A 27071-nucleotide genomic window follows, 5' to 3' on the forward strand; every position below is an offset into this window, starting at 1 on the left:
TACAAAAATTAGCCACGTGTGGTGGCGGGCACCTGTAATCCCAGCTATTTGGGAGGCTGAGGCTGGAGAATCGCTTGAACCTGGGTGGCGGAGGTTGCAGTGAGCTAAGATCATGCCACTTCCCTCCAGCCTGGGCTAAAGAGTGAAACTCTGTCACAAACAAACAAAAACCCAACACAGTTATGACTTTGGAGAAAGGGGTTGGTCTTGGGCAGTGTGCTTGTCCCAGATCCACCCAGCACGTGTGGGATGGGGAAACTGAGGCACAAATGGAGCAGACCCTTCAGCCATTCTTGCCCCTCCCCCTTTAGAAAAGACAGTTGCTTCACTCCTTTATTTAGATAGAGGCTTAGGGCGGGAGTTTTGCTTTGCTTCTTAACAATATCTTGGGTCTTCTGAATTCCCAGGCATCAAAGTGATGGACGAGGAGGAAGCAGGTCAGTACTGCCCGGGTTGGAGTTGGCTCGGCTCATAGAATGAGGCCAGAGATGGGCCGAGACTGTCGCTGCATGTCTGGGGAGGTGCCCTCAGATGTCTGTGTTTTCACCCCTCCGGTTGTTCATTGGTTCATTTAGCACACATTTACTGGGTACCTACTGTGTGTCTGGCGTTGAGGCTGGCACTGGGGGATACAGCCTGAGTCCCCAGATCCCTTTATTGTCACTGATGACCTTGGGTAAGCTTTACTGTTTCATAGGTCACATTACCGTGACCAGCATGCCCTGAGGCGACTATGCTTATGAAGTGCCTGGCACACAGTGGATGGACAATAAATGGCAACAGTTTGATTGTGAGCTGCCACCCATGCATCTTGGGGCACAGTCAAGACACACATGGGCCCAGACAATGCAGGGTGATCAGCGCCTGTTGGGGAACTACAGCAGGTGGTGGTGGGGACCCTGAAGAGGGATGTCGCCTAGCGGAATTCCAGTGGACAGACTGGACCCGTCCCTCCTGCCTTCTGCAGTGTGTGGCTTAGGGTCCCAGCCAAGGGCTTTTTTGTAAGCAGCAGAAGCTGAATCTTGTCACCTTAAACAGAGGGTGTTTCCTGAAAGGATACCAGGTAACTCGTGAATCAAAGGCAGAACCGAGCAAGTAGGACTCAGGAAATGGGAACTCTGGGAGACTAGACTCTTTTAGGACAGGTGAACTTGAACTGTCTTTGGTCCTTGTAGACCACTGACGAGGGTTCAAATCCTGGGAGAGGGGCTTTTATGGGGCGACCTCAGATAGTGCCCACCTTGGCTGGGGGAATCTGAGGCACCCTGATTGACAGGCCCACCAAGCCTGTAGGAAGAGGGAGAGCTGATCCCTTCAAAAAGCCAACAGGGGGCCAGGTGCAGTGGCTCACACCTGTAACCCCAGTACTCTGGGAGGCCAAGGTGGGTGGATCACCTGAGGTCAGGGGTTTGAGACCAGCCTGGCCAACATGGTGAAACCCCCTCTCTACTAGAAATACAAAAGAATTACCCAGGCTCAGTGGTGCATGCATGTAATCCCAGCTTCCTGGGAGGCTGAAGTGGGAGGATTGATTGAACCCAAGAGGCAGAGGTTGCAGTGAGCCAAGATTGCACCACTGCACTCCAGCCTGGGTGACAGAGAAGACCTTGTCTCAAGACAAGAAGAAAAAAAAAAAAAAAGGCTGACAGGATGGTGGACTAACCGATGTTCAGATTCCTCCTCTTAGGCGCTTGGTCCTCCTCCATGCAGAGTGGAATTTTCCAGCTGCCCAGTTCAACCTGTGGGCTGATTGGTGGGTTGAGAGGGTGAGGCAGCCTTAGCGAGCACTGCATGCCTGCAGAAGCTCCCAGCTGACCATGGTGGCTGCACTCAGTGAGGAACAGGAGAAGTGAAGGCTGAGGCTTATAGGAGGGCGGCCTGAGGCTGCTGGTAGGAGAGGGGGGGCTCTCTGCGACATGCAGCCTCCAGATGGGGGTCCCTGGGAGTGTTCTGGAACATATTCATCCCTGCACAGAGAAAGATGGTTAAGGGCATGGCTGGTTCTCTTTGTCACGCATGTGTGTGAGGACTGGCTGCATGGGAAGTCCTGCTTGGTATCACTCTTCCTTCCTGGGTGATGTGGCTATTTGTGTTTTATTTGTTTGTTTTTTAATTTAGTGTTGTGTTAGTTTAGACAAAACAGATGCTGACATTAAAGGGAATGTTTAAAGCAGAGGTTCTCAGTCCCTGGCTGTGCCTAGAATTCTCTGTAGAACGTGTTTAAAAATGTATTTAGTAATAAGCAACACAGGGGTTGCCATCACTGAACAGTCGCTGTGCCAGGCACTACGTGCGATCTCATTTCACCCTCTTGTGAATGAAGGTTGGGTCTGCTGCTGTTCCTGTTTTGCAGATGTGGAAGATGAGGCTCAGAGAGGTTTATCATTTCCCCAAGGTGCACAGCCAGGAAGTGAGAGAACACGTCCCACACATCACAGTTACCGGAGCGTGCTCTAATTGAGAGTCACAGCAGGGGCTGTGCTGGACACGAGGGCACCTGCTCATTTTTTAATTTTAATTTTTTGTTTTTTTCTTTTATTCGTGTTTTTTAGATTTTTTTATTTTCATTTTTATTTTTTATTTTTTTTTTGAGACAGAGTCTCGCTCTGTCACCCAGGCTGGAGTGTAGTAGCACGATCTCAGCTCACTGCAACCTCCGCCTCCCGGGTTCAAGCGATTCTAGGGCCTCAGCCTCCTGAGTAGCTGGGATTACAGGCGCGCACCACTACACCCAGCTAATTTTTGTATTTTTGGAATGGAGATGGGGTTTTTCCATGTTGGCCAGGCTGGTCTCTTGGGGGAGGCTTAGGCATGGCGGGCTGCAGGTCCCAAGCCCTGCCCTGCGGGGAGGCGGCTAAGGCCCAGGAGAAATCGAGCTCAGCAGCTGCTGGCCCAGGTGCTAAGCCCCTCACTGCCTGGGGCTGGCAGGGCTGGCTGGCTACTCTGAGTGCGGGGCCCACCGAGCCCACACCCATCCGGAACTAGTGCTGGCCCGCAATGGCTGTGTGCAGCCCCAGTTCCCGCCCATGCCTCTCCCTTCACACCTCCCCACAAGCTGTGGGAGCCGGCTCTGGCCTTTGCCAGCCCAGAAAGGGGCTCCCACAGTGCAGTGGTGGGCTGAAGGGCTCCTCAAGCACGGCCAGAGTGGGCGCCAAGGCTGAGGAGGTGCCGAGAGCGAGCGAGGGCTGCGAGGGCTGTCAGCACGCTGTCACCTCTCAATCTTACACAGCCTAAATACTAGTGGGAGACTCCAGACAGTGCATGAGTGTAGAAGGATTTAAGATTTTCTGTCGAGGTGTGTGGAATTGTGAAGTCCTAGGTCATGAAGCAGGAAGCCCTAGCTCCCCATCCGAATTCTAGATTCCGTCCAGAGTTGGTTCTCATTCTTCCCTCTGCCACTCCCTGAAAACTCACTCTTGCTTTCGGATTTAAGAGCCACTTCCACCTCACTAGACCTTAACTAAAGACCTTTGCACAGATCTCATGGGTAAGGAAAGGTTACCCACCCCCAGGCCCTAGTTCAAAGAGGGGAGGTGGTGGAGGTTTATTCGGCCTTCAGGAAGTGTTTTCAGGGGACACAGTTCTGGGGGTGCAGGGATGACAGGGATGACTCACATGGGGCTCCTGACCTCATTTAGCTTGTAATCTTGTGCAGGAGATAAGTAGGTAGAGGAAAGTACAGAAGTTTCCACGGCAGTGAGCCACAGCTGTGTTTTGCATGGCCTCCATAATTTCTTTTCTTTCTTTTTTTTTTTTGACATAAGTCTCCCTCTGTCGCCCAGGCTGTGATAATCTCTGGGGGTCTGCATAAAGCTGATGACCACTGATGTGCAAAAAGTGCTTTTTTTTTTTTTTGAGACAGGGTCTTACTCTGTCGCTGAGGCTGGAGTGCATTGGTGCAATCACAGCTCACTGCAACTTCTGCCTCTGGGATCCAAGCGATTCTCCTGCCTCAACCCCCCAGTAGTTGGGACTGCAGGCACACGGTACCATGCCTCACTAATTTTTGTATTTTTAGTAGAGACAGGGTTTCACCATGTTGGCCAGGCTAGTCTTGAACTCCTGGCCTCAAGTGATCCGCCTGCCTCGGCCTCCCAAAGTGCTGGGATTACAGGTGTGAGCCACTGCACCTGGCCAAATAATGCTTTCTGAGTAACGTGCTTGCATGAAGGAGCAGTCAGGGCAAGATCCCACCCCAACACCCACCACACTTGTAAAACAAGAAAATCGAACTAGCTGGGTACTTTGCCCTATGCTTTTCATCATGTGTTACATTTTGAATCTTTTTCATGTTTGAAAAATGATCTACGATGCGCTCTGTTTTATCTTTTATTGGCTTTTTTTTTTTTAGATCAATTCTAATTGATCTGTAACCCTGGGGAATGACATGGTGGGGTGTGGTGCACATGTGCACATATTCATATATATGTTTACATGTGTGCATGTGGAAACACTCCATCACTTATGCCATGGTTCAGACTCACAATAGCAGTCCCAGCAGGGAGCCCTCCGACCCTGCCTAAGGCATCCATGCAGTTGAAACCCTTGTACTTTGCTTCTCCATACAGCTCAGCAGCTCCTCCTCCTATAGCGGGGACATCAGCAGGTACCACAACAGCACCACAGAACTGCAGAAAGCTGGGGCCAAGAAGGAGGAGACCTGGAAGCTGATGGAGGCTGACAAGGTGCAGACGGGGCAGGTGAGATTCGCTCCTTAAATGATGATAGTGGCTGGATTTTATAGAGCGCCCACTGTGCACTGGGCACTGTGCAAAGTGCCTTGTCTATGTTAACTCACCTGTCCATCACAACACACCTCTGAAGGTACTATTTACAGCACCAGAAACTGAGGCCAGAGAGGCTAAGTGACTTACCCAAGGTCACCGCTGGTCAGCGACAGAACTGGGATTTGAACCCTGGCAGACTCCAGGGTTAGTACTTACAGTCTCTGCTCTATTGACTGCTTGAGCAACTCGGGGTCTCATTCGCGAGAGGTGAGCTGGATGCTTTAAATCAGGGCTTCCTGCAATGTGGGGTTCAGTTGTGCATGAGATGGTGTCTGGTTGTGCACAGACACATTAAATGACAGATGAATGTTTCATTTCTTTTTTTTTATTTTTATTTTTTTGAGACAGTCTCACTCTGTCGCCAAGGCTGGAGTGCAGTGGTTGTGATCTCGGCTCACTACAACCTCTGCCTCCTGGGTTCAAGCAGTTTTCCTGCCTCAGCCTCCTGAGTAGCTGGGATTACAGAAACTCGCTACCTCGCCCAGCTAATTTTTGTATTTTTTGTAGAGACAGGGTTTCACCATGTTGGCCAGGCTGGTCTTGAACTCCTGACCTCAGGTGATCCACCCACCTCGGCCTCCCAAAGTGCTGGGGTTACAGGTGTGAGCACCGCGCCCTGCCTGTTTTTCATTTCTGATTTGGTCCTAATGATTACGTCCCTGAGAAAGTCCCAGTTGGGTCCTACCCTGCCTTCAGTACCTAACAACCGCTAGCCTCTCTTTTAAGAAGGAGACCAGGTTTTGAGCTCCTGTTTTATTGTTTTTAAAGATTGTCTATTTTGGGCAAGTGTTAATAATTCTCCATTTATGGTGGTGATCCAAAGTTTATTTTTAAAAATAAATGTGGTTATGTTTTTTTTAAAAAAAAAATAGGGAATGGAATTTTTAAAGTAGGTAAAAAATAAGCATGCAGATAAAGAAAAACAAAAAAAAAAACCCATGAAAGGTGGTAGCGGGGGAGTGAGGCTGGGGCACTTTCTCTTAGATCTGCCCGGATGTGTCCAGAGCTTCCCAGAACTGTCTGTTCCTGGCTTTTTCCTTAACTTGTCATCACAGTCAGGATCGTAACAAGGGGCAGAGGTGACTCTGGTGTCCTCTCACCTTACCCTTAGTGACCCTCCAGGAAGCCAGAGAAGTTACCCCAAATCACAGGAAATGGGAAGGAAGGGCCAGAGATGCCAGGCCCATTTAATCCTCATTTAACTCCAATTTTATATTCAAGGACTCTAAAGCCAGGGGGCTTGTAACTTGTCAAGGTTGGACCAAGAGTGGAGAAGAGTGGAGCCAGGCACAACACGCTCATCATTTGTTTTTGTTTTGTTTTGTTTTGTTTTTGAGATGAAGTCCTGCTGTGTTGCCCAAGCTGTAGTGCCGTGGCGCAATCTGAGCTCACCACAACCTCAACCTCCACCTCCCGGGTTCAAGCGATTGTCCTGCCTCAGCCTCCAGAGTAGCTGGGACTACAGGCCTGCGCCACCATGCCCAGCTAATTTTTGTATTTTTGGTAGAGACGGGGTTTCACTGTCTTGGCCAGGCTGGTCTCAAACTCCTGACCTTGTGATCCGCCTGCCTCAGCCTCCCAAAGTGCTGGTGCTGGGATTACAGGCATGAGCCACTGCACCCAGCCTTTTTTTTTTTTTAATGTGTTTTCTTTTTTTTTTTTCTGAGACGAGGTCTGACTCTGTCACCCAGGATGGAATGCAGTGGCACAATCACGGCTAACTGCAGCCTCCACCTCCCAGATTCAAGTGATTCTCTTACCTCAGCCTTCCAAGTAGCTGGGACTACATGTGTGCACCACCACACTTGACTAATTTTTTTTATTTTTTAGTGGAGAAGAGGTTTCACCCTGTTGCCCAGGCTGGTCTCGAACTCCTGGGCTCAAGTGACTGGCCCACCTCCCAAAGTACTGGGATTACAGATGTGAGCCGCCACACCTGGCCACACACTTGTCATTTCTGACCCCTGAGCCCACCACCTTCCACTACTCATGACAAAGAAGTTCCTGAACGCTGCAGGCTAATTTCAGGGACGGCAGGCAGCTTGGCTGCACGACAAAGCCAAGTGGTGAAATAAACACATTCTTAATTATGACCTGTGTCCTCACCCACATATTTCATTTTCCAGAATGGAGGCTTGAAAACTCAAAAGGAAGCAATCAGTTACACATCAGACCTGTTATCTTTCACCTGTTACCTTTCAGCTAGACCGTAGGGTCAGATGATTTTTGTTTTTTTTTTTTTCAGGTGAGGGGCAGGGCCTCACTGTGTCGCTCAGGCTGGAGTGCAGTGGTGTGACCAACGCTCACTGCAGCCTTAAGCTTCTGGGATCAAAAGATCCTCCTAGCTCAGCTTCCTAGCTAATTTAAAAATTTTTTGTAGAGACGGGGTCTTACTGTGTTTCCCAGGCTGGTCTCGAACTCCTGGGCTCACGTGATTTTCCTGCCTTGGCCTCCTAAAGTGCTGGCATTATAGGTGTGAGCCACCACACCTAGTCCAGATGATTTTTATGACCCAAAATTCAGCATGAAAAGCTTGAAATGATAATGAGCACAGACAGGGGTAAAGATCCCTGGAATTTCTTGAAACCAAGCCCAGTTGGTTTAGATGGGGGCTGGCCTAAAGCAGATTGCCCTGTCTCTCATGTCAGGCGGCTAGACACATTTGTTCAGCCCCATGCTGGGCTCCACAGGGAATATAGGAGGGAAAGAAACTCCAACCTTCACCTCCTGGAGCGAACTGGGCCCTGGGAAGATGGGTGAGATGGTATTCTGTGCTCAGAGTGAAAAGAGTTGGGGGAGGCTGGCCCAGTTGTGGCTTGGAGGTGACATTTGGCCTTGGTTGCCAGGCAACATGTCACACATTGCTTAAAACTCATTGGTGGCTTCTGCTTTCTGTCAGTCTTGGCATAAAAGTTGGAACCCTGACCCGAGTCTCCCAGGCCATGTGTGGTCTGACTGCAACTGGTTTTTCCAGCCTCTTGTTCCTTGCTGCCCCATGATCTCCTGGCTCCAGCCACCAGTGCCTTCTCTCAGTTCCCCACATGCACTGTGTTTCCTCCTACCTCAGGGCCTTTGCACATGCTGGTTCTGCCACCTTTTTTCCATTTTCAGCTGGTTTAACTCCTTTTTTTTTTTTTTTCTCCTGGAGGCAGTGTCTCCCTCTGTCACCCAGGTTGGTGTGCAGTGGCGTAATTTTGGCTCGGTGCAACCTCTGCCTCCCGGCTTCAAGCGACTCTTGTGCCTCAGTCTACAGGCACATGCCCTCACACCTGACTGATTTTTGTGTTTTTTGTAGAGATGAGGTTTCATCATGTTGGCCAGGCTGGTCTCGGATTCCTGACCTCAGGTGATCCACTGGCCGCAGCCCCTCAAAGTGCTGGGATTACAGGCGTGAGCCAGGATGCCCAGCACTCTTTTTTTTTTTTTTTTTCATTTTTTAGTGACAATCTCACTCTGTCGCCCAGGCAGGAGTGCAGTGGCGCATTCTCGGCTCACTGTAACCTCCGCCTCCTGGGTTCAAGAGATTCTCTTGCCTCAGCCTCCCGAGTAGCTGAGATTACATGTGCCTACCACCATCCCCAGCTAATTTTTTTATTTTAGTAGAGAAGGGGTTTTGCCATGTTGGTCAGGCTGGTCTCGAACTCCTGACCTCAGGTAATCCACCCGCCTCAGCCTACCAAAGTGCTGGGATCACAGGCGTGAGCCACTGCACCCAGCCTTGGTTTAACTCTTTAATGTCACTTCCTGGAAGAAAACCTCCCCCAATACCTCTCTAGACTGCGTTTTATACTCACATGGAATTGTGCGCCGTTTACAGCTCTTCTCTGTGATGATGCATTTATCTGGGATGATTTTATGGGAGCCAATCTCACCACATGACTGGAAGCTCCATGCATGAGGGCAGAGACCCTGAGTTTGTCTCTTTTTTTTTGAGACGGAGTCTCGCTCCGTCGCCCAGGCTGGAGTGCAGTGGGGCGATCTTGGCTCACTGCTGCAACCTCTGCCTCCTGGGTTTGAGGAATTCTCCTGCCTCAGCCTTCCAATTAGCTGGGATTACAGGTGCCGACCACCACACCCGGCTAACTTTCTATTTTTAGTAGAGGGCGGGGTTTTGCCATATTGACCAGGCTGGTCTCGAACTCCCTACCTCAGTTGATCTGCCCGCCTCAGCCTCCCAAAATGTTGGGATTACAGTTGTGAGCCACGGCGCCTGGCCCTCGACTTTGTTTACTGCTGACTTTGTCAAATAGCTAAATGGGAGGGGTATTCTACCTAGGAGCAAAGGCAGGCAGCTGGGTGGTGCTGTGCTGGTGAAGCCCCTAACCTTGTGGGGCTGGGGCTGGGTGCATGCATGTGCTAAGCTGCCTTATCTCCTGTGGTCTCCAGGTCAAGCTTTCCGTGTAATGGGACTACATGAAGGCCATCGGACTCTTCATCTCCTTTCTCAGCATCTTCCTTTTCATGTGTAACCACGTGTCCACGCTGGCTTCCAACTATTGGCTCAGTCTCTGGACTGATGACCCCATCGTCAACGGGACCCAGGAGCACACGAAAGTCCGGCTGAGCGTCTATGGAGCCCTGGGCATTTCACAAGGTTGGTGCCACTGTCTCCCACCCCGCCTGATTTGGGCCCCTGTTGTGGGTTTGTCTAATTATAGAAATGGATCCTTAGAGTCCTCAGGGTTTTGTGGGACCCCAAACCAAGCCAACCCAGAGGAATGGTAGCTGTCAGCTAGTAGACACTCAGATATTTGTAGAGTGGGTGTTTGAGTGCTTTGTTCATATGGGCCTTGGTGGTAGACGGGAGAAGTGCTCTAGTGTGCCCATTTTACAGATGAGGACAGTTGAGAACAGAGGCCTCTGGAAGCGCTGAGGGTTGGGAGGACCCCCTTGACCCTGTTTGCTTTGTCACGGTGACAGAGCTTGCATGAGGTCTCATATGCGGACTTTTGCCTGCTGAGTGAGGGCGGAAATTGGCTCATACTAGTAATTCCCAATTATGGGCAGTGTTGTCCCTCAGGGATGTTTGACAATATCTGGAGATGTTTTTGGTTGTCACAAGATTGAGAAACCCTGCTGTTGGCCAGGCATGGTGGCTCACACCTGTAATCCCACACTTTGGGAGGCTGAAGTCAGAGGATCGCTTGAGGCCAGATGTTCGAGACCAGCCTGGGCAACATAGTGAGACCCTGTTTCTAGAAAAAAATAGATAAATAAACTACAGGTACACGTAGTGGTATGCACTTGTGGTCTCAGCGACTTGGGCAGCTGAGGTCACAAGATTGCTTGAGCCCAGGAGTTTGAGCCTACAGTTAGACCTATGATTGCACCACTGCTCTCCAGCCTGGGTGACAGAGCAAGACCCTGTCTCAAAAAATAAAACAAAAAAAACCCTGCTCTCTACTGTTCTGTGTGGTCCTATGTGAGTCCTCAAATGCAGCAGTGTTGATAATAACAGCTGGCGTTTACAGAGCATTTACTTGGTGCTTGGATTTGTTCTAAACACTTCCACGTGTTTTAACTTATTTTATCCTTGCAGCAGTCCTGGGAGGTAGGAGTTAATATTTCCCTCATTTTGGAGATACAGAAATTGAGGCCCAGAGAGGTTGAGTGAGTTGCCAAAAGTCACACAGCTAATACTTGGCAGCATTGGCATTGAACAAGGCAGTCTGGCTGAGGAGCTCACGCTGTTATCCACTGTGCTGTGCAGTATGTGAGCCATGTTTGCAAATACACCTGCATGGTCCATATGATATACATACAGTAAATGGATAGTCTTGACACATTTGAGCACTTCTGTATGCCAGGCACATTGCCAAGTGGGGACTTCACATTCCACACTGCTCCAAGGTCAGCGTCATTGTCCCATTTTACAGATGAGGAAACTGAGAGATTCAGTGACCAGTAGGAGGTCCCATAGCTGGTAAGTGGCAGAGATGGGATTTGGCAGCATTGGCTCCAGAGCCTGTCACTTGAGCCCCTGCCTATTGAGTGTCTTCCCAATTGAAGAGGCAGAGATGGAAGCCTCTCTGTTCCTAGGAAGTTGCTGCTCTGGAAAGCACAGTGCCCTCCTGTGGGTTGTTTGAGAGAACCACCAATGTCTCAGGATCTCCAGGAGGTGGTTTTGGGAAAACCCACTGGTAGCAGAGCACACATGGAGTCCTTGAGTCTCTCAATCCCCACCCTCCCCTTTCCTTGCCATTAGGGGAAAGAACTGTGGCCTACAAATTATAATTGAGGGAAGGTAGAGAACAGAGAGGGTGTGGTATTACCTGAACTCACACAGCAACAATGTCTGTTCCAGAGCTGTGCTGTCTGGTGCAGTAGTCATGAGACACAGGTGGCTATTTTAATTTCAACTGTTAAAATTAAATAAATGTTGGGTGCAGTAGCTCACGCCTGTAACCCCAACACTTTGAGAGGCCAAGGCGGGTGGATTGCTTAGTCCAGGGGTTCAAGACCAGCCTGGGCAACATGGCAAAACCCTGTTTCTACAAAAGATACAAAAATTCGGTGGGCATGGTGGCACATGCCTGTGATCCCTGCTACTCAGGAGGCTGAGGTGAGAGGATTGCTTGAGCCCAGGAGGTCGAGGCTGCAGTGAGCTGTGATCACAGCCCTGCACTCCACCCTGGGTGACAGGATGAGAGAGGCCCCATCTCAAAAGAAAAATAAAATGAAAGATTTATTCGATTAGACTAGACACGTTTCAAGTGCTCAGTAGCCATCATTTCCATCATTTCAGAAAATTATCTCAGCACTTTTCTAAAGCAGCGATCCCCAGCCTTTTTGGCACCAGGGACTGGTTTCATGGAAACAGTGGGGGGTGATTTCAGGATGAAACTCTTCCACCTTAGATCATCAGGCATTAGTTAGATTATCCTAAGAAGCGCACAATCAAGGTCCCTTGCATGTGCAGTTCACAATAGGGTTCAGCACTGCTAGAAGATCTAATGCCACCACTGAGCGCACAGGAGGCAGAGCTCAGGCGGTGATGCTCAGGAGGTGACCACCACTCACCTCCTGCTGTGGGGCCTGGTTCCTAACAGGTCATGAACTGCTGCCAATCTGTGGCCCGGGGGTTGGGGACCCCTGGTCTAGAAGAATATGGCATGTGGATTAAGAGCAGGCTGTCTGGACTGAAATCCCAGTTCTACTTCTGACAGGCACAGTATACTAAAGGCAAAGGCATTCACCTATCTGGACTTCAGTTTTCTTATCTGTAAATTGGGTAGTAATAGAAGTTATTCAGAGTCATCCTAAAAATTAGTTACATGTAAAACCCAGCACAGTGCTTTTAGCACATAGGAAGTACCCTCTGAATAATAGCTGCCACCATCATCATCATCATTATTATTATTATTATTTTTTTGAGACAGAGTTTCACTCTGTCACCCATGTTGGAGTGGAGTGACACAGTCTTGGCTCACTGCAACCTCCACCTCCTGGATTCAAGCAGTTCCCTTGTCTCAGCCTCCCGAGTACCTGGGATTACAGGCGCCCGCCGCCATGCCTGGCTGATTTTTGTATTTTTAGTAGAGATGAGTTTTACTGTGTCGGCCAGGCTGGTCTTGATCTCCTGACCTCAAGTGATCCAACCGCTTCAGCCTTCCAAAGTGCTGGGATTACAGGTGTGAGCCACCATGCCTGGCTCATCATCATTATTATTATTAGAAGTTGGGAATCCAGGCCTGCCTCGTCCACATGGCCGCTCCTCCCTGCAGTGCCTGGTCAGCTCCCTCTCTGCATTGTGGAGTTTAACTCCGAGTGTCTGCAGGGATCGCCGTGTTTGGCTACTCCATGGCCGTGTCCATCAGGGGGATCTTGGCTTCCCGCTTTCTGCATGTGGACCTGCTGCACAGCATCCTGCGATCACCCATGAGCTTCTTTGAGCGGACCCCCAGTGGGAACCTGGTGAACCGCTTCTCCAAGGAGCTGGACAGGGTGGACTCCATGATCCCAGGGGTCATCAAGATGTTCATGGGCTCCCTGTTCAACGTCATCGGTGCCTGCATCGTTATCCTGCTGGCCACGCCCATCGCCGCAATCATCATCCCGCCCCTCGGCGTCATCTACTTCTTCGTCCAGGTAAGGGGTGAGGTCTTGGTGTTCAGGACAAGCCCTACTGCGCATTATACACAGTGTTACCTAAAGCCTCGTTTTATCTCACCACGTCCCCAGTGTGGTGCTTCTGAAGCATGTAGATTTGTTTTTGTCACTTTCGAATACCTCAATTGTTTTTTTGCTCACTATAACAAAATGCACTTTTTTGTGGAATGCACTTTTTTCCTGTTTTATTTTTCCACCTGTCAATTCAACATGGAAACAAAACCTACCACTATAAAGACAACTTCATTATTAATTTTTTTTTTTTTTTTGAGACAGAGTCGCACTCCGTCACCCAGGCTGGGGTGCAATGGTGCAATCTCGGCTCACTGCAACTTCCACCTCCCAGTTCAAGTGATTCTCCTGCCTCAGCCTCCCGAGTAGCTGGTATTACATGCACACACCACCGTGCCCGGTTAATTTTTGTATTTTTAGTAGCGATGGGTTTCACCAGTGTTGGCCAGGCTGGTCTCAAACTCCTGATCTCAGGTGATCCGCCCACCTCAACCTCCGAAAGTGTTGGGATTAGAGGCTTGAGCCACTGTGCCCAGCCTAAAATTTCTTCAAGTATAAAATTCTTTAGTTCCTAAGCCTCCTGTAGATAGTGGAAATATGAATAATAGCAGCTTAAACAAGATAGATGTTTCTCTTTCTCTGTCATAATAGAAATTTAGAGTTAGGCTGTTCAGGGCTGATATGGCAGCTTCATGAGTTTAATATCCCAGATACCTGCTTTTATTTAAAAAATTTTAAAAATCTTACCATATTTGTACAAGGTTTTCATTCTTAAGTTGGCTTCGTGGTCCAAGGTGGCTGCTGGAGCTCCAGCCATTATATCTGTATTTCAGTCAGTGAGACCAAAGAAGGGAAGTAGGGCAAGGGAGCATAGGGGCGCTGAATCAGCACTACCCCCTTATCTGCAGGCACACATTCTAAGACACCCCCGCAATGGATGCCCGAAACCACAGATAGTATTGAATCCTACATATACTGTTTTTTTTTCCTGTACCTACATACTTATGATAAAGTTAAATTTATAAATTTGGCATAATAAGAGATTAATAACAATAATTTATAATAATAAAATAGAACAACTATAACAATATGCCAGTATCACTACTCTTGTACTTTAGGGGCATTTTTTTTAAATTATTATTATTTTTGAGACAGAGTCTAGCTCTGTCCTCCAGGCTGGAGTGCAGTGATGGAATCTTGGCTCACTGCAACATCTGTTTCCCAGGTTCAAGTGATTCTCCTGCCTCAGCCTCCTAAATAGCTGGGATTACAGGCATGCGCCATGCCCGGCTAGTTTTTGTATTTTTAGTAGAGACGAGGTTTCACTATGTTGGCCAGGCTGGTCTGAAACTCCTGACCTCAAGAGATCCGCCCGCCTCAGCCTCCCGAAGTGCTGGGATTACAGGCATTGAGCCACTGTGCCCAGCCAGGGGCATTATTGAGTAAATTCAGGTTACTTACACGTAAGCACTGCAGTACCATGGCAGTCAGTTTGATAACCGATATGGCTATTAAGTGACTAAACTGACAGGGAGGGTCTGCAGCATGGATCTGCTGGACAAAGGGATGATTCACACCCTGGATGGGACTGGGGGGGATTTCGTCACACTACTTAGAAGGATGCACAATTTAAAACTTATATGTTATTTTTTTCTGAAATTTTTCGTTTACTATTTTTGGACCACAGATGACTGTGGATAACTGAAACCATGTGTATTAGTTTGTCCTCATACTGCTATGAAGAAAGACCCAATACTGGGTAATTTATTAAGGAAAGAGGTTTAAGTGACTCACAGTTCCGCATGGCTGAGGAAGCCATGGCAGAAGAAGAAGCAAACATGTCCTTCTTCACATGGCGGTAGGAAGAAGAATGAGGGTGCCACGAAGTCAGGGAGCCCCCTTACAAAACCATCAGATGTTGTGAGAACTAACTCACTATCGTGATAACAGATTGGGGGAAACTGCCCCCATGATTGGGTTATCTCCACCTGGTCCCTCTCATGACACATGGGGATTAACGGAACTACAATTCAAGATGAGATTTGGGTGGGGACACAGCCAAACCATATAGCCATGGAAAGTGCAACCTTGGATTAGAGGGACACCTGTACATCTAATTGTCCAGAACTTAGTCATGGGACACAAGGGACCCTGGGAAGTGCCGTGTTTCAGCTGGGCACATTGCACTTCCCAACAAGAAGTTTCTGTTGGGCCTAGGCACGGTGGCCCACACCTGTAATCCTAGCCCTTTGGGAGGCCGAGGTGGGTGGATCACCTGAAGTCAGGAGTTCGAGACCAGCCTGACCAATATGGTGAAAAACCCGTCTCTACTAAAAATACAAAAATTAGCCAGGTGTGGTGGCATGTGGCTGTAGTCCCAGCTACTCGGAGGGCTGAGACAGGAGATTGCTTGAACCCGGGAGGTGGAGGTTGCAGTGAGCCAAGATTGTGCCACTGCACTCCAGCCCAGGCGACAGAGCGAGACTCTGTCTCACAAAAAATAAAGAAGTTTCTGTTGGGAAAGAAGGAGAAATTGTGTAGGCAGTCACTCGTCTCTGCTGCATCCCTTCTGCAGAAATGGTTGTATGTTCTTTGTTCTTTGAACACATGTGGTTTCTTAGGATATCGCAGGATAGATCATGTTTTCAATTGACAGGTGGAGCATCTTGCTAAGTGGGAGAGCTGAGAGTGCAACCTCAAGTCTGTTCAATTCCAAAACTGCCATTACCCCTAAAGGATTAACTGCAGCACAATTGCCAGTAGGAATGGGTTGTTTAGATGGAAGCATTCCAGCTGCAAGGCAAAACAAGAGTAAGAAACCACGAGGCACACCATATCTCAAACCATGCTGCACAGCTGTTCAGGTGGCGTCCAGGGGGCCTTGGTTCAATCATCCGGCCCCTGCGCCCCACCACACCGTGGCCCAATGATTGATGAGAACGAACACTGATGGAATCAGAGAGACTAGGTCCAGTTCCCGGAGTCTCATTATATCCCCTTGAAATTGGTGCCAGCTTTTTTTTTTTTTTTTTTTTTGCATTTACCAAAAATGTTATCTGTGTTCATACGCCAGCTGGAAAATTTCCTGAAAGACTCAAAAATAACAAAACAGGCCAAATGCAATGTTGAAGGCAACTTAAATGTGTGCCATTAGCAGGACCTTGGGTACACCGTGGAGGGATGTGGCTTTGAGCAGGGATAATTAGAAGATGCAGCTGTTGGAGCACCAAGGGTTTTATTTTTCAACAACAAAGGAAATGATTTCAGCAAAGGACGAAGTTCTAGGTGCACTGTTGTTATCACTGAGATGAAATGCATAATGGATGTGGGCAGGACTGGAAGGGAGGCAGATACATGAAAACATCATCTTTTTAAGGGTTGAGATTATATGATAATTTTTTAATGGCTTTTGGCTAAATTTACACTTATCCTCTCACCAGGCAATCTCATTCCTAAGTGTATATGGAAAAAAAAAAAGAGCAAAGGCAATGCTTAGAATGTTCTCAGCATCTTGATTCATAATCGTCCCAAACCGAAAACACCTCAAATGTCCATTAACAGGACTGTGGAGAAATAAATTGTGATGTAATTATACAATTTATGGTTGAGTAGTAAAAAGGAATGAAATGCTAATACACAACAATTTGGGTTTATCTCGCAGATGTTATAGTGATCAAAAGAAGCCAGACAAAAAAGAGTAGGTACTGTGAGATTTCATTTATATGAAGTTTGGTCGGGTGCAGTGGCTCATGCCTGTAGTCCCAGCACTTTGGGAGGCCTAGACAGGAGGATCGCTTGGGCCCAGGAGTTCGAGACCAGCCTGAGCAACACGGGAAAACCTGGTCTCTACAGAAAATACAAAAATTAGCTGGGTGTGGTGGCGTGCACCTGTAGTCCCACCTCCTTGGGAGGCTGAGGTGGAAGGGTCACTTGAGCCTCCGAGGCGGAGGTTGCAGTGAGCTGACATTGTGCCACTGCGCTTCAGCCTTGGTGACACGGCGAGTTGTCTCAAAAAAACATCAGATTGGCAGGGTAGGTGGATCACCTGATGTCAGGAGTTTGAGACCAGCCTGGCCAACATGGTGAAACCCCATCTCTACTAAAAATACAAAAATTAGCCAGGCACGGTGGTGGGCGCCTGCAATCCCAGCTACTCAGGAGGCTGAGGCAGGAGAATTGCTTGAACCTGGGAGGCAGAGGTTGCAATAAGCTGAGATTGTGCCACTGCACTCCAGCCTGGGTAACAGAGCGAGACTCTGTCTTAAAAAATAAAATAAGATAATTCCTGAACAAATATTCTTCTCAGGTTAGATTTTTCCAGTAAATAAGGTTCAGAGGCAGTGGCAAGTGGAGGAAATTGAACAGGTAACACACTTGAGAGCGATTTGCACCTGGACTGTTCAGAAAGCAAGCTGGTAAGAGAGGAAGGAGATGTGGTCCAGGGTAAGATGGGGCAGAACACCTGGGCCTTCAGCCATGCAGAGGGGTCTGGATTTCATGGGAGGTGGTGGGAGAGAGAAGAAACTATATCTGATCCACATTCCAGGAATTGGCAGGACAGCTATTCTGAGACTGCGTGGGGTTGTATGGTGCCTGGGTTCACTTACAGAGCTTCTGGGGCCCCAGAAGGCTCTCCATCTGTGGGTTCCAATTAACGCCCGTGCCGCCACCCAGAAAGAAGCTGCCAACCACAGAGGCCTCGTAAAAGCCACCTGCTGCTATTGATGCTTTTTGTTGGACTCTGCCCCAAAGCAGCCCAGTACACCTGGCCCAGGGCAGGACGCAGGGAGGCTGAGTTCCTAGCAACCCTTTGTTAGTTTTCCCAGCTCTGCTGTTGATAAGCAATTGTAGGCACCTTGTGGAATCAGGAACCCCGGGCTCACCAGTTCCTTTTGCACAGATGAGAAAAACCTAGGCTAGGAGAGCGCAGTGTCCTCACATGGCTGGTGCAGCCTCTGATCCACAGCTCCACAAGGCTTCCAGAAGGTAGTTGGCTTTTGTTCTGAATCTAACAAGACTTATCGGGAGGCTCTTGGTGCCTGGCACTGGCTGAATGCCAGGTTGGGGGAGGCAGAGCAGATGAAGTGTCTGCCTGCGAGGGTGGGTGGAGTTGCTTGTGAAACGTATCATCGTAGCCTAGGAGCTGGGACACTGAAGCCCGGAGAAGGTGCTCATGTTGGAGGATGGGAAGGGCTTCCCGAGGAAGTGACATCTGTGCTCCCATCTGCTGGGTGATGAGGAATGGCCTGGACGGGATGGGGATGGTGGCAGAGGAAGGCGGCCTGTGTGCAGGGAAGGAAGTGGGGAGAGTTACAGGATGAGATGAGTTGAGGGAAGCATGGTTGGCAACTCTAACAGCCCTGGGAGGCCATCGCAGGAGGGGGGTGACGAGATTGACCCTATCCTCATGGGCGCCTCAGCTGGCCTGAGTGTGCTGGAACCGGCCATTGCATGGACACAGTCACTCCTGAGGGGATGTGATCAACAGGCGGAATTCTGTCACTTAATGTCAACGATAGTCACCAGCTAACTGAGTGCTTACTCTTAGGTCAAACTATATGAAACTGCTAATACTCATTTCTTATCTATAGAAATAGCCATTTCCTACGGTTCCACCTAGTATTACCAGGCACAGTGCTTAGTGACATCATGTATATCTATATGATTTATGAAATAATGTGTCCACGCAAATACGCATCACATGTAAGACTGTAATTCTTATATGTCACCCTCACAATGACCCCGTGAAGCAAGTCTTGTTTTGTTTTGTTTTGTTTCTTAGTAATTTTTTATTTTTGTAGAGATGGCATTTTGCCATGTGTCTGGGCTGGTCTCAAACTCCTGGCCTGAAGTGATCTCCCGCCTCTGCCTCCTGAAGTGCGGGTGTTACAAGCATGAGCCACCACACCCGGCTGAGCAAGCCTTGTTGTTCCCATTTTACAGATAAGGAAACTGAGGCTTAGAGAAATAAAGTGTTAGTCGTGTTTATATTGCCAGTCAGTAGTTGAGTCAGAATTTGAACTGAGGTCTCGTTGACCTCAAAGGCTATGCCAAAAACCACACTGCTGGTTCCAGAAAACCCTAGAGGTGAAAGGCTTCAGAGAGGCAGTACAGGGTAGAGGTTAGCACTTTGCAGCCCAGATGGCCTGGGTTTGAATCCCAGCTCTGCCCCTTGCTAGCCACGTGACCTTGGGGAGGAGATTAACTAGCTTCTTTGTGCCTTAGTTTACCCATCACATATAGGAATGAGCACCTCAGGTTTTTTGTGAGGATTGAATGAACTGATGTTTGTAAAAATGCTTAGAACGATGCCTGGGGCTGTGGGCTTTGTATAAGCATGAGCTATTATTGTCACTGTCCTTGCCATTGGTGGTGCTGTGCCTGTGGTTCCCCAGGTGAGTGGGCACCCCTGTGAGGGCAGCCCGGCTCTAACATTTTGCCTCCTGGAGGTATCGGTTACGTCTAGACTTTCTCCAGCACAGCCCTGCCCTGGGAGGATGGCATGAGAGAACCTTCATCAACTCCCCGCATCTGTTCTCTACCCCAGAGGTTCTCTACGTGGCCTCCTCCCGGCAGCTGAAGCGCCTCGAGTGGGTCAGCCGCTCCCCGGTCTATTCCCATTTCAACGAGACCTTGCTGGGGGTCAGCGTCATTCGAGCCTTCGAGGAGCAGGAGCGCTTCATCCGCCAGAGTGACCTGAAGGTGGACGAGAACCAGAAGGCCTATTACCCCAGCATCGTGGCCAACAGGTGGGCGTGGTGGGCCTGCAGGAGGGGGCGGAGGAGGCCGCCTTAGCACCTTGTCCCTTTGCCTCGATCTCTTCCTCACACCTTGAGCTGCGTATAAAGACAAACCTGGGTCTTTGCAGAAAGGATGGAGAGGCTTGATGAGCGCGGAGGACAGATGAATCATTCGAAGCAGACAGCGGCACTGTAGACATGCAGTGCCCAGGGCATTTAAGTGCAGGGACACAGCTCTTCTGGAGTCAGAAAGCCCTGCACGTGCTTCCCTTTAACTGTCATCCTAGTGATGCAAGAGTGCAGCGACAGACTCTGCTATTGAGCATCTTCATACCGCTGTTCCCGTCTGCAGGTGATCATGCACCCCTGGGTGATGTGTGTCAGAAGCAATTTACTATAATACTAAGCTAAACCGTATGAGATTGTCATCTTGTGGGCCAGATGTCATGGCCCACGCCTGTAATCCCAGTACTTTCAGATGCTGAGGCAGGAGGATCCGGTAAGGTCAGAGATTCCAGGCCAGCCTGGGCAACATAGAAAGACCCCCATCTCTCTTAAAAAAAAAAAAAAAAAAAAAAAAAAAGTAGCCTGTCACGGTGGTGTGTGCCTGTAGACCTAGCTTCTCAAGAGGCTGAGGCTGGAGGATCGTTTGAGCCCAGGAGTTCAAAGTTGCATTGAGCTATGATTGCACCACTGCACTCCAGCCTGGGCAACAGAGTGAGACCCTGTCTCTGGAAAAACAAAAAAAGGAAATGGGGGTGGGAGATTGACATCTTGTGGATCACAGATAATAGCAACAATCCAAAAGGGGCAGAAGTTTGCTAATTATTTGCTGAATTTAGAGAAGTGTCCCTCTCACCCATTTGCATCCTGATAGACTTTCCTGAAAAAGTGACAGCACCCCAGAGGTGTCCCATAGCCATGAGCCCATCTTACACGCTCTAATCCCATAGTGTAAGTCTGGGTGGGCCAACCCTGAATGATCAGAGACCTTGACTTCCCGTCACAATTTTTAGGGAGTTTGTCACAATCTGGCTGTGTCTGGTGGAGTAGTGAGGATCAGTCACTTGGTTGGTAAGGGCTGCAATGGGGAAAAGATCAACACCCCATCTTCCTAGAATGCTTTATATTTTAGAACATTAAAATAATAATTCTAGTGCTATATGATATCATACAAAGCCTAGCTTTAAACAAATAAGATGACCAGACACGGTGGCTCACGTCTGTAATCCCAACACTTTGGGAGGCCAAGGTGGGTGGATCTCCTGAGGTCAGGAGTTCGAGACCAGCCTGGTCAACATGGCAAAATCCCGTCTATATTAAAAATACAAAAGAATTAGCCTGGCATGGTGGTGGGTGCCTGTAGTCCCATCTACTCAGGAGGCTGAGGGAGGAGAATCACTTGAACCCAGGAGGCAGAGGTTGCAGTGAGCTGCGACTGCACCATTGCACTGCAGCCTGGGCAACGAGCGAAACTCTATCTCAAAAAATAATAGAAGATAAGAATAAAATGAAAAGTAAAATAAAATAGTTCTGATGGTACATGATACCATATGAAACCTAGCCTTAAACAAATAAGATGACCAGGCACATTGGTTCACACCTGTAATCCCAGCACTTTGGGTGGCCAAGGCAGGAGGGTCGCTTGAGCCCAGGAGTTCGAGACCAGCCTGGGCACTATAGGGAGACCCTGTCTCTAAAAACAACAAAACAAAACAACCAAAAATTTGCCAGGTGTGGTGGCATGGGCCTGTAGTCCAGCTGCTCAGGCTGAGGCAGGAGGATCCCTGGAACCTGGAAGGTTGAGGCTGCAGTGAGCTGTGATCATGTCATCCACACTCCAGCCTGGATGGCAGAGTAAGACCCCATCTCAAAAAACAAAATGACAGAAAACATGATTTCTGTTTCTATTTTAAAGGGTAAAATAGTATATTTTAACACTTTGAAATGAAGAAGAGTCTGGGTTTGGGAACGTTACAATGATGTTTACTCGTACTAGTTACGCACTCCCCTCCCAGATCTGTCTCATAACAAGAAACTGTTGTTTTCTACTTGTTTTTAGCCAAAAGGCCGAGAAACGATGGTTATTTTAAATCACTAGTGTCTCTTATAGTCGATGTCTTCTTAGTATTTAGGAATTTCCAGGACATCTTTTTGTTGTTGTTAATGCACTATATGTGTATGTGTATGTGTGTGTGTGTGTGTGTATGTGTGTGTGTGTGTGTGTGTATATATATATGTATATATGTGATTACAGGAGTGACCCACTACGCCCGGCCTATATGTATATATTTCAAAGGCTTCAGTGAGAAAAATTTGGTTCTTAAAAAGGCAAGCTTCAGATTCCAGGGAAGGTTGTCTCTGGAGAGCTCTGCTTTAATCCAATCAAATCTGGGTTTGTCAGATTAATGAGGATTTACTGGCATTGTGCCCTTTCGGCCCTCCCTACTCTGCGCCCATTGTGCATGTTTTGAAAAAGCAGTGCCAGGAAGGACTCTCTCTGGAACTATTGCGGAGTTACTCGAGTTAGCAAAGAATCCCCTTCCTCCCCTAAGAGCTGTAAGCCAGGTCTCTGTAAAGCTGACTCCACGCCTGTTTGTCTGCCTGTGTGTCTTGCCGCAGGTGGCTGGCCGTGCGGCTGGAGTGTGTGGGCAACTGCATCGTTCTGTTTGCTGCCCTGTTTGCGGTGATCTCCAGGCACAGCCTCAGCACTGGCTTGGTGGGCCTCTCAATGTCTTACTCATTGCAGGTAAGAGGGGATGCTTGTGGCTGGATTATTAAAGTCCGTTAATGGGGGAGCCAGTTGTCCTTGGCTTTGGATTCCAGCTTCAACAGGAATGGCGGAAAGGAATGTGAGAGGCATGGAGTTTGAGGAGTGGGTACAGTGCTACAGTGCCAAGTGACCAACTAGAGCAGGAGAGGGATTTGACATGTGGCCAGGATTTTCCCCATCAGTCACAGAGATTCCTTAGTGGCCCAAGAGGATACTTCCAGCTATGAGGGGAATGCTTTTAAAGCTATGAATTTCCCTCTAAGAACTGCTTTAGCTGCATCTCACAAATGGTGATACATTGTGTTTTCATATTGTCACCTGGCTAAAAATATTTTCCAGTTTCTTATTATGTGGCCCATGAGTTATTCTGGGAACGTGGTGTGTGCTTAGGAGATGGCAATGTGGCAGGCCTGGGTGATGGCTATACCTGGGGTTGCTAATTTCTGTACCTTTCTTACCTGAATGTTTCATAATTCATAACTTTTTTTTTTTTTTGGAGACGGAATCTCGCTCTGTCACCCAGGCTGGAATGCAGTGGTGCGATCTTGGCTCACTGTAACCTCTGCCTCCTGGGTTCAAGTGATTCTCCTGCCTCAGCCTCCCAAATAGCTGGGGTTACAGGTGTGTGTCACCACGCCTGGCTAATTTTTGTATTTTTAGTAGCAACTGACGGGATTTCGCCACGTTGGCCAGGCTGGTCTCAAACCCCTGACTTCAGGTGATCTGCCCGCCTCAGCCTCCCATAATTCATACTTGTTGAAAATAATTTGTTTCCTGTTATCTCAGTGGAAAAAAAAAAAAAGAAAAAGGAAAGTAAAGTACGCCTGCTCACTCTAGAAATGTCACGTGACTCTTCCACTCACAGGTCACCACCTACTTGAACTGGCTGGTTCGGATGTCATCTGAGATGGAAACCAACATCGTGGCCGTGGAGAGACTCATGGAGTATTCAGAGACTGAGAAGGAGGTAGGCAAGGGCCCCTGGCCGGACCTCTTGGTCTTTGGTGTAGCTTTACCCCAAGGAGATCTGTGGACCCTATCCTGTGCACCTCTGTCTCTGAGCAGGAGAGTGAGCTGGATACCTCACCAGGTAGAAGTGCATCTTATGCTTGTCCAGTCTTTTTGCAGCACTTATTTAGAGCCCGGTTTTAGGGTGAAAATAGTTTACCGGCTTTCCCCAAGATCTGGGGTATCCATATACGAGACTGTGGGATGCTGTCAGGGCATTCAGAAGGTATTCACATTGTGAAGAAGTTTCCCCCTCTAATTCTCTTTCATAACTTTTGACGGTATCACAGAGAAAGTCTTTAACTAGCAGGTCTTTAACACCTTATCAATTGAGATGATCTCCCTTCAACAGACATAAACAGCAGCGCTCACACTTGGAGTCTTCAACAGGACGGCTTCTATCAGAAATAACCTTCTGTTATTTGTTATGAATTTGGTTTTTTTGTGTGTGAGATGGAGTCTCACTGTCACCCAGGCTGGAGTGCAGTGGCACAATCTCGGCTCACTGCAACCTCCTCCTCCCAGGTTCAAGTAATTCTCCTGCCTCAGCCTCCCAAATAGTTGGGATTAGAGGTGCCTGTCATCATGCCTGGCTAATTTTTGTATTTTTAGTAGAGATGGAGATTTCACTAAGTTGGCCAGTCTGGTCTCGAACTCTTGACCTCAGGTGATCCGCCTGCCTCAGCCTCCCAAAGTGCTGGGATTACAGGCACGAGCCACTGCACCTGGCCTGTTACGTATTTGTATAGGGGACTCCTGTTATGGAAAAAATACTACTTTTCCATTTGTGATTGTAATAAATTTTCCTCTTAAGTTGAGAAATTAAGTCTAAGTGACTTGACTGAGCATATTAAAACAACAAGAGAATGAGTACATGCATACTACACGAATGATGTAGCTGGGAAGTGACCAAAGTTTGGGAAACCCTGCAGTTATTGAACCCCAGTCTCCTTTTTATAGATGGAGAAAAAGGGAGCCTGGGGAGGGACGGCGGCTGATCCAAGGTCCCACGTGGCTTGGTAGAACAGCTGGGACTAGGACCCATGCCTCCAGTCTTCGATGTTGTGTTGCCCTTAATAACTGCCTTCTTAGGCCCTGAACACCAGCATGAGTAGGAAGAGCAGTGATAATAGATAATCACAATAATGCCTGGCAACACCCCCACCCCACCATTAATGATAACAGGGACACACGTAGTGCCTTGTAGAATGTCAGGCCCATAGTTAAACGTTTAACACAGAGTAATGCACTCAGTCTTTACCCCGCCCTATGAGTGATTTTTGAGACACGGTCTTACTCTTGCCCGGGCTGGAGTGTAGTGCGATCTCACTCACTGCCTCCCAGGCTCAAGTGATTCTCCTACTTCAGCCTCCTGAGTGTCTGGGACCACGGGCGTACGCCATCAAGCCTGATTGATTTTTGTATTTTTAGTAGAGATGGGATTTTGCGATGTTGCCCAGACTCGTCTCGATCTCCTGAGCTCAAATGATCTGCCTGCCTTGGCATCCCAAAGTGCTGGGATTATAAGCGGGAGCCACCGTGCCCAGCCCAGCCCTATGATTTAGATGCTACTATTACCCCCATTTTACAGGTGAGGAAACTGAGACAAAAAGATGAAGTTTCTTGCCCAAGATCACATGGCTGGTAAATGGCAGACCTAGGCATTGAGCCTGTGCCTCCTCAGAGACCCTATCCAGTGCCATGGGAGTCATGCTGCCCGGCCTCCTGAGGAGAGATGCCCCTTGGGAGTGAGACCAAGGCCTCCATAAGGTCTGTCCTCCTGAGGAATTCACAGAGGTCACCTCTGCCCACTCCTTTAACATTCTGACTGGGTGAACCAGGTCCCATGTCAAGGGTGAGCATTATAAGAAGGGCGTGAGTGCCCCCATGAGGAACCAAGGGTATATTACACCGGCAGCTTCTAACTTGACACTGAATTTATTTAATTCATTCACAGGGTATTTCATTAGTTTTTTGTTTTTTTAAGATGGAATTTGGCTTTTTTTTTTTTGCCCAGGCTGGAATGCAGTGGCACGATCTCAGCTCACTGCAACCTCCACCTCCTGGATTCAAGTGATTCTCCTGCCTCAGCCTCCCAATTAGCTGGGATCACAAGCACCCGCCACCCCGCCCAGCTAACTTATTTCAGTAGTTTTTATAATAGCCTCATTGACATGTGAATTTCACATGTCATGCAATTCACCCAGTTAAAGCGTTCAGTTTGATTGAATTCAGTTTTGTTTTTTTGTTTGTTTGAGACTTAAGTCTCGCTCCAGGCTGGAGTGCAGTGGCATGATCTCAGCTCACTGCAACCTCCACCTCCTGGGTTCAAGCGATTCTCAGCCTCCTGAGTAGCTGGGATTACAGGTGATTTTTGTATTTTCAATAGAGATGGGATTTCACCATGTTGGCCTGGATGGTCTCGAACTCCTGACCTCGTGATCCACCCACCTCAGCCTCCCAAAGTGCTGGGATCACAGGTGTGAGCCACCACCCCCGCCGGCCTGAGTTCAGTTTTTAAAAGCATTTTACTTTTGACTGAGTTTTATATTTTTAGAAGAATTGTCTTTAGCAAACCCAAGAGAAAGTAATTGTCCTCATTAGTCTTACCACTATTCTGTATTTGCATGTATTTTTAGATATAAAGTTCCACATACTTCTCTCCATTCTGCTCACTGTGTTGTTATAGCATCTCCCCTTCAATTATGTACATAAATTATGAAATAGAGATATGCTTGTTGTTTTAAAAAGAAAAAATCAATACAGGGCTGGACACAGTGGCCCATGCCTGCAATCCCAGCACTTTGAGAGGCCAAGGTGGGTGGATCAGTTGAAGCCAGGAGTTCGAGACCAGCCTGGCCAACATGGTGAATCCCATCTCTACTAAAAAAACAAAAATTAGCTGGGCATGGTGACAGGTGCCTGTAATCCCAGCTACTTGGCAGGCTGAGGTGGGAGGATCGCTGGAACCCGGGAGGTGGACATTGCAGTGAGCTGAGGTCACATCACTGCACTCCAGCCTGGGTGACAGAGTGAGACTCTCGAAAAACAAACAAAAAAAAACAAAAAAAGAAGTCTATGGTGGAGAAAGACAGTTTGTTCTGTTCGCCCCATTCCTCTCCTCTCCAGAGAGAGGCTCCATTAGTATTCTGGTGCATTTCCCCCAGAACTTTCCTGTGCGGATTCCCACGTACCCCCATATGTTTGTTTGCTTGTTTCTTTTTCTTTTAATGTAAGTGGGATCTACCTGTTATCCTGTGACACCTTTTCTTTAACCATGAGGCACCTTTGCATCCGTGTATAGTAACAGTCACTGCCTCTAAGGGCTGCTGTGAGGCTCAGATGAAATCACGGGTCTCAAGTGCTGAGCAGAGCAACTTGCATTAGTTGCATTGTAAGCGCTCAATAATAACACATTTTTTGGCCGGTGCAGTGGCTCACGCCTGTAATCCCAGCACTTTGGGAGGCCAAGGCAGATGGATCACTTGAGCCCAGGAGCTCGAGACGATCCTGGGCAACATGGTGAGACATCGTCTCTACAAAATAAAAAATAACACTTTTTGTTGTTGGCGGTGGTGGTGGGTGTGTGTGTGTGTGTGTGTGTGTGTGTGTGTGTAACAGAGGAGTCTCGCTGTGTCACCC

General features: G+C 48.4%; 1 protein-coding gene across 1 annotated transcript in view; it reads left to right on the forward strand.

Moving 5' to 3' along the window:
* The first annotated feature begins 418 nt into the window (after positions 1 to 418).
* LOC100588347 (multidrug resistance-associated protein 1-like) overlaps positions 419 to 27071 on the forward strand; it is a 34143-nt gene continuing 7490 nt past the window's right edge. The window contains 8 exon segments of the mRNA XM_030808698.1: positions 419 to 437; positions 1711 to 1766; positions 4569 to 4700; positions 9174 to 9381; positions 12565 to 12875; positions 19458 to 19657; positions 22271 to 22397; positions 23287 to 23388. Coding sequence (XP_030664558.1) covers positions 419 to 437; positions 1711 to 1766; positions 4569 to 4700; positions 9174 to 9381; positions 12565 to 12875; positions 19458 to 19657; positions 22271 to 22397; positions 23287 to 23388 — 1155 coding nt within the window.

The sequence above is a fragment of the Nomascus leucogenys genome, unplaced genomic scaffold (assembly GCF_006542625.1).
Source record: "Nomascus leucogenys isolate Asia unplaced genomic scaffold, Asia_NLE_v1 000110F_10149285_qpdss1sc, whole genome shotgun sequence".
NCBI lineage: Eukaryota > Metazoa > Chordata > Mammalia > Primates > Hylobatidae > Nomascus > Nomascus leucogenys.